We start from the raw sequence: 6,600 nt of genomic DNA, 5'->3' as shown, positions 1-6,600 counted from the left end.
AGAGGGGGATGATCCCATTGATAGTGGACCTGAATAACCTCTTTACAGCACTATAAATAAAGGCATTGAGCCACAAGGAGAGCAGGTTGGAGCTATACATTTTCTTTGGGTAAATGCTGCAGGATTTAGGTCTTCCATTAGAACCTTTGTGAGGAGAGATTGTCTTTACATGATTCTACTTGGAAGTGGGTGAGCTTTGTCAAAGTAGAGGAAGACACTTGATGGACCCTGGGAGGAACTTGCACAACACCAAGGCCAGGTTGTAAGAGTTTCTTTGTTTCGTTATTAATACAAACTGGTTTATTTTTCTCAATAGCTTATGTTAATGAGTTATTTCATGTGTTCCTTGGTCTGCATGTTGAATCTATGTTTTATTATATGAAATACAAGTGCTCGGTAATTGTTTGATTGTTTGTGGTTGCAGGAATTGACTTGAAGGAGGAGCTCATCCGGATTGGCAAGAACGAACTACAACGATAGCGTTTTGGAATAAGGTAAGCCTAAACACTTGTACTTTTCATGTTATAAAAGGTAGATTTAGAGAAAGATCATTCCATTTTGTCTTGTTTGTCGCTAGTGAGTTTATACTCCTAGGGAGGTCAGTTGTGTCAGCCCAAATGACTTTTTCCGCCACGACACTCTCCTCCATTCTAGTAAAGCTTTTTGGAAAAAAGGCCGTGGAAGAGAGGTTAGTGCAAGAGGCGCTTCTGGTGGAATAGCCACCTTCTGGAACAACGCCATATATGATCTTATTCAAGAAAAAAGTAGCCCCCACTGGCTTTTCACTCAGCTCCTCCACAAGGATTCTGGTCAGCAAGTAAGTATGTTTAATGTTTATGCTCCTGTATTTCCAAGCGAGAAAAAAATCTGTTGGAACTCGCTTCATTCATTTCTTTTAGAGAAAAATCCTGGAAACATCATTATTGCAGGTGACCTGAATGTCACCCTTGCTCTTGATGAGAAAAAGGGAGGCTCCATTGTCAGGGACCCTGCCAGAGAATGGGTTGAAGATATAATGCTGGGCTGGGACCTGGAGGATATTAAACCATCTTCCGGTAAATACACCTGGTCCAACAAAAGAATAGCCCCCAATCACATTGCTGCCCGTTTGGATAGATTCCTTGTCCACACTACTTTCCTGACATGCGGTCTTATGGCCACCTCTAAAATTCTTCCAAATCTCACTTCTGATCATAAGCCCATCCTCCTCGAACTTTCCCTGGATAGCAATCTAGGTCCCATTCCTTTTCGTTTCAGCCCTCTTTGGATCCAGCAAGAAGGATTCCAAGAGGTGGTCTCTGAATCCTGGAATAGGCCCGTCCACGGTTCTCCATTCTTTGTGTGGGAAGAGAAAATCAGGGTCCTAAAAAGAAACCTTAAAGAGTGGGCTAAAAGATTGAAATCCCCTACTGCCAAAAGAAAAGAAACTCTAAACAGGCTTGCTGCTCATCAATTAGATATGGAGCATAGTCCTGTTTCTCAAAGTCTTCTCCAAAAAGAAGTCGAGCTTCAAAAAGAGGTTCATAGATCTAGCAGGGAGGAGGAAGAATTTTGGCGACAGAAGTCTAGGAATCTATGGTTGCAGTCCGGAGATAAAAACACCAGCTTCTTTCAAAAGCAAGCCGAAGTCTGAAAGAATTTCAAAGCAGTTTCAGAGATACATTACCAAAATACTGTGATTAAGGATTTTGAAGGCATTAAGAGGGCTGCTTATTCCTTTTATCAAGATCTTTATTCAGCTCCTGAAGAACCAACTATTGATCCTCATGCCTATCCGATTGAATTAATCCCCAAGTGCGTTCAGGATTCGGATAATGCCATGTTGACAGCTTCGATTAGTATGGAAGAGCTAAAGGATGTTCTGGACAGCATGGAGCCTGATAAAGCCCAAGGCCCAGATGGGTTCTCTGTCAGGTTTCTATTGACTTGCTGGTCAACAATAAAAAAAGACCTATTGAGAATGGTCAGAAAGTCCCAGAACTGTGCAAAGCTGGGTGGTGGCATCAACTCGGCCTTTCTTGCCTTGATCCCAAAAGAGAAAGGCGCCTCAGACTTCAGCAGATTTAGGCCAATATCCCTGTGCAATTCCAGTTATAAGTTGGTCTCCAAAATAATAGCCAATAGGCTTAAAAACATACTGCCAGACATCATCCCTGAAAATCAAGGCGGATTCATAAAAGGAAGAAAGATATTGGACAACATTGTGCTGGTGCAAGAAGCAGTTCACTCTAGCTGCCAAAGAAACGAGAAAGGTATGGTTATTAAGCTCGATCTGGCTAACGCATTTGATAGGGTGAGACATGAATTTTTGTTCACTGTGATGAAGAAGCTAGGCTTCTCAACAGACTTCATAAACTGGGTGAAAGCCTGTATTGCCTCACCATGGATCGCGCCATTGGTCAATGGCCGTTCTACTGACTTCTTCCAAGCCTCTAGGGGCCTGAGACAAGGATGTCCTCTGTCTCCGCTCCTATATGCTGTTCAGGCCTCGGTGCTCAGTTTCCAACTCGATCATAATCAGCAGAATCATACTCTGCCTGGCCTCAGAACTACTCACAATGTGAAAGACATTAACCATGCCCAGTTTGCCGATGACACCTTGTTGCTCGGAGGAGCCAGCATAATCTCTGCCAGATCCTTCAAGAGGGAGCTGGACATTTACAGGTTGATCTCGGGCAGCAAAATCAACTATCGAAAATGCTCTATCTATGGCTAGAACTGCTCGATCAAGGAGCTGTCTGATATTGCAAGACTTTTAGAAATGGATGGAATTCGAAATTGGGAGTCATTTAAATACCTCGGGATCCCAATCTTCAAATCTAAGCCTAAAGTTGCTCATTGGCTGCCACTACTCGATAAGATAAAGAATAGAATCCAAGCTTGGGGTTCCTCTTGGCTGAATAATGCAGGGAAAGTCACCCTTATGAAATCGGTCCTTATAAGTATGCCTCTATATCAAAACTCTATTCTCCTTGCCCCCAAAACCTTTCTCAGCAAATTGGACAGTCTGTTGAGAAGATTCCTGTGGGAAGGTGGGAATAACAACGATAGAAGGATCCATTTAGTGAATTGGGAAACTCTGAAAAGACCTTATCTGGAAGGAGGCCTCCATCTACGTAACTTGGCTGCTCAAAATCTTGCTTTGGGATCCAAGATTCTGTGGAATTTAGTCTCTGGAAAATCTAGCTGGAGTAAAAGAGTCATTTGGAAGAAATACTTCCAAGGGCAACGCTTGAGATGCCTGGATAAGCCCCCAAGATCTCTAAAAGGATCCCCGATCTTCAATCTTTGCAGTTCTGCTAGGGAGCAATTCAGCCATTATCTTTATTGGATCCCTGGTAATGGAAGAAAAATCAAAATCTGGGAAGACTCGATTTTGGGTGATCAACCATTGAACCAAGTGGAAGGTCTTGCAAACATCAAAGATTGGCTTCAGTCTTGCAATTTGCACACTCTGTGGGATATATCGAATTGGAAGGAAGCTCTTGATAGAACCTGGGACTGTTGGAATCTGGGGGAGGTCCCCATTATGCTGCAGGGGGAAGCTTCTTTACTGTTAGATCTGCTCCAAGGAAAATCTCCTTCAAAGGCCACTACTAAAGACAAAAGAGGTTGGGGCTCCCTCTCCGGCTCTTACATTGTTTCCGAAGGTTATAAAAGAATTATGGCTGTCCCATATGCTCCACCTAATCCAGCTCAATGGAAATTTATATGGGATTTTCCATCTCTCCCCAAAATTGACTTCTTCTGTTGGATTGTTGCACACCAAAGCATTCTTACCAGAGATAATTTGCGTAGACGAGGGATGGAAGGGCCTTCCAGATGTCCACTTTGCTTGTCTGATGAAGAAACTGTCAATCACCTGTTGCTGCTTTGTCCCTTTGCTCAAGAAGTCTGGAGGGGAGTTCTGTTGTTAGATCCAGCTAACCTTGATTTCCCAGATAGCATTCCTTCTCTGTTCCGAACTTGGGCCAGTTTATCTCCCTTCTGCCTTAAAAAAAAAAGTCTTCTTAAAACAACTTGGATGTGGATCCCTAAATTCATCTGCTAGAAACTGTGGTTGGAAAGGAATAATAGAATTTTCTGAGAAGAAAGATGCACTTCTATAAGAGTTATTTCTAAAATCAAAGCTTTGCTGGGTGAGGCTTTGGAAGCCAATACTTCCCCAAGGAATGAAATGAGTCTGGTCAAAGAGGAGGAGCAATGGCTCAAAAATCTGGTTCCAAATTTGAAGGAAAGGTCCATGCCTCCTGCATTCGCCCATGCCAACTGGGAGATTAGGCTGGAAGAACTGGAGTTCATTAAGTGGAGATCGGCCCTGGATGATCACTGTTTATTCTTCGACGGGGCCTCTAAAGGAAACCCTGGGGTTGCTGGCAGTGGTGGAGTTCTTCTGAGTCCTGGAGGTTCTCCGGAATTGCGGTTCCATTGGGGTCTGGGAATCGAAACCAACAACAGAGCGGAGGCTCTTGCACTGTGGCAGGGGTTGAATCTGGCGATTAATAGAAATATCCTCTCTCTCATTGTCTTTGGAGATTCTAGACTTATCATCTAGGCACTGCTCTACCCTAAGACCTCCCATCAGGTTCATTTAGCCACTATTATCAAAAAAATCCGGCTATTACTGCCCAAGTTCATTAAAATTTCCTTCTTCCACATTCTAAGGAATCTCAACACTCAAGCTGATATGGGGGCCAATCTTGGCTCCCTCTGTACTCGGAGATCTCTGGTGGTCATCTCGATTGAATCTTCATGCTCCATTCCTTAATGTATCTGCTGACCAGACCTCCTATCCTATTTGATCTAAGGGCTAACTCTTTTCTCCTCATTACCCTGCTCTACGGGACCTCATATCACTGTGTATTCAATCTAATTAATTTGGTGGTCTCAGGCCGGATCTCAGTCCTCCTTTCAATGGCCTCTGTTTCCTGTCGAGTACCTGCTTTTCAAGAGCCCACAAAGGACCTTCAAGGGGGCAACTCAGTTCCAGTTTTGATCTTTACTTTACATTCAAATCGGAAGGTCGTGCTCAGCATAATCAGAGATTCTCATCTCTGAAAGGCAGCAACCTCTGTGCGATGCAAAAACTGCGATGAAGCTCCTCGTTGCAGAAGTAGTCTCTCCAAAGTAGACGTGGATAATCAGGTTCCTCCTCCAATCAATAGCACCGATGCCCTTATGTACAGCAAGATCAGGATTCGCCCAAGGAAGTCCTCTGGCTCTGTGCGTTGTTCCACCCTGTCCAACAGCGAGCTCTGAGGGAATTCAGGTCAAAGTCGACAAATCATTCAAAACACGGATTCCGAACATCGGGCGGTCTGGTAAAATTCCGGATGAGAGGCGAACAAACCCAAACCCAATCAGATTTCTTCAGGACTCTGTCTCTAACTTAGCTGTATTGTAAGAGCATGTGGCAACTTGTTTTCCGCCCTAAATAAAATTAACCGTTATTGTCAAAAAAAAAAAACATTCCCCCCATCAATGATAAATCCAAAATGAACAAGGAACCATCTTCCAAGTTCTCAAGTTGATCCTTAGAAAACATTTGACTGAAAAACCGCCAAAGCTGGATGCTGAAGAAACTGCAATATGAAGAGACCATGAGTTAGTTGCATGTCTGATTCATCTCCGAATGTTGCTTGAAAACTCCATCACATGCCAAGCCATAAAAGGATCCAACTATCCTTTACTTGAAAACAACATTTGGTGTCCACTGACACAATTTGATGAACGCCCATTGGCGTATTTGTTGATGATGATCACCCACCGGCTGATGGAGATGCCCACTGGCTGCTTCGCCGATTTTGTTGAGACTTTCAGTCTGACAACCACTTGTCAATTTCATTGACATTCCCCCCCCCCTTTGTTAGCTGAAAGGTGAGGCAATCTTCTCCAAATTATATTTGAACTCCCCCCTTGTAGGTGGAGGAGTATTTCACTGGTGTACTCCCCCATTCAACTGCACGAGAGTACCATCTTCATTTGACTGTTGGCTACAATATGTGTGAGTGAATCCAATTGTAAAACTTGGAAAATCTTCTGGCTGTGGATGACCATTCCCAGGGATCAATCCATGAATAATTTATCTTCAATCTAGCTGACTGTCGTTGGTTATAGCATTTCTCTGATGTATAATTTGACTTGCCGCAATGGGTACAAGGATGGAGACAAAAACATTGATTTTCTAGATGAATGGTTCTTTGATAAGGAGAACATTTCAGTTTTTCTGCAACTTGAGTTTGTGTGCATTTCTGTTTGTCTGCAACTTCAGTTTGTGTGCATTGACGTCGGTCTGCAAGTTGTTGAGAACTTGCTGAGGTGATTTGTTCAAGTAATCCAGCACTGATGAACTGAATGGGCTTTGAATAATCAGGGATATGTAATTTTTCATTATCTTTGACATATCATAAGCCGCGTCGATTTCGATTACTTTGAATTTCTTCCCATGGCTTGATGATGGGTTTGGAAGAAAGTTGAACTGGAACAACTTCAACACTTGAAGCTATTTGGATGAATGAAGTCAAATGATCAATTGTCTTTGGATTGGTCAAAGACTTGGAAGCAACACGCTTCTCTTGAAACTCATTTCTCTACAGTTGC

The 6,600-nt window shown here is 43.1% G+C and overlaps 1 protein-coding gene across 1 annotated transcript; it reads left to right on the top strand.

The window, feature by feature from the left end:
- Window positions 1-4,177: 4,177 nt before the first annotated feature.
- Window positions 4,178-4,555, top strand: LOC149234052 (uncharacterized). The gene has a single exon (XM_089368139.1). The coding sequence runs from the start codon at window positions 4,178-4,180 to the stop codon at window positions 4,553-4,555; it is 378 nt and encodes a 125-aa protein (XP_089224265.1).
- Window positions 4,556-6,600: the final 2,045 nt, after the last annotated feature.

Source organism: Pinus tabuliformis, chromosome 8 (assembly GCF_031772625.1).
Source record: "Pinus tabuliformis cultivar Carrire ecotype Pingquan chromosome 8, CPIR1, whole genome shotgun sequence".
Lineage (NCBI taxonomy): Eukaryota > Viridiplantae > Streptophyta > Pinopsida > Pinales > Pinaceae > Pinus > Pinus tabuliformis.
Note: the sequence above shows the minus strand (reverse complement) of the source record. Positions and strands in the feature narration are given on the sequence as shown.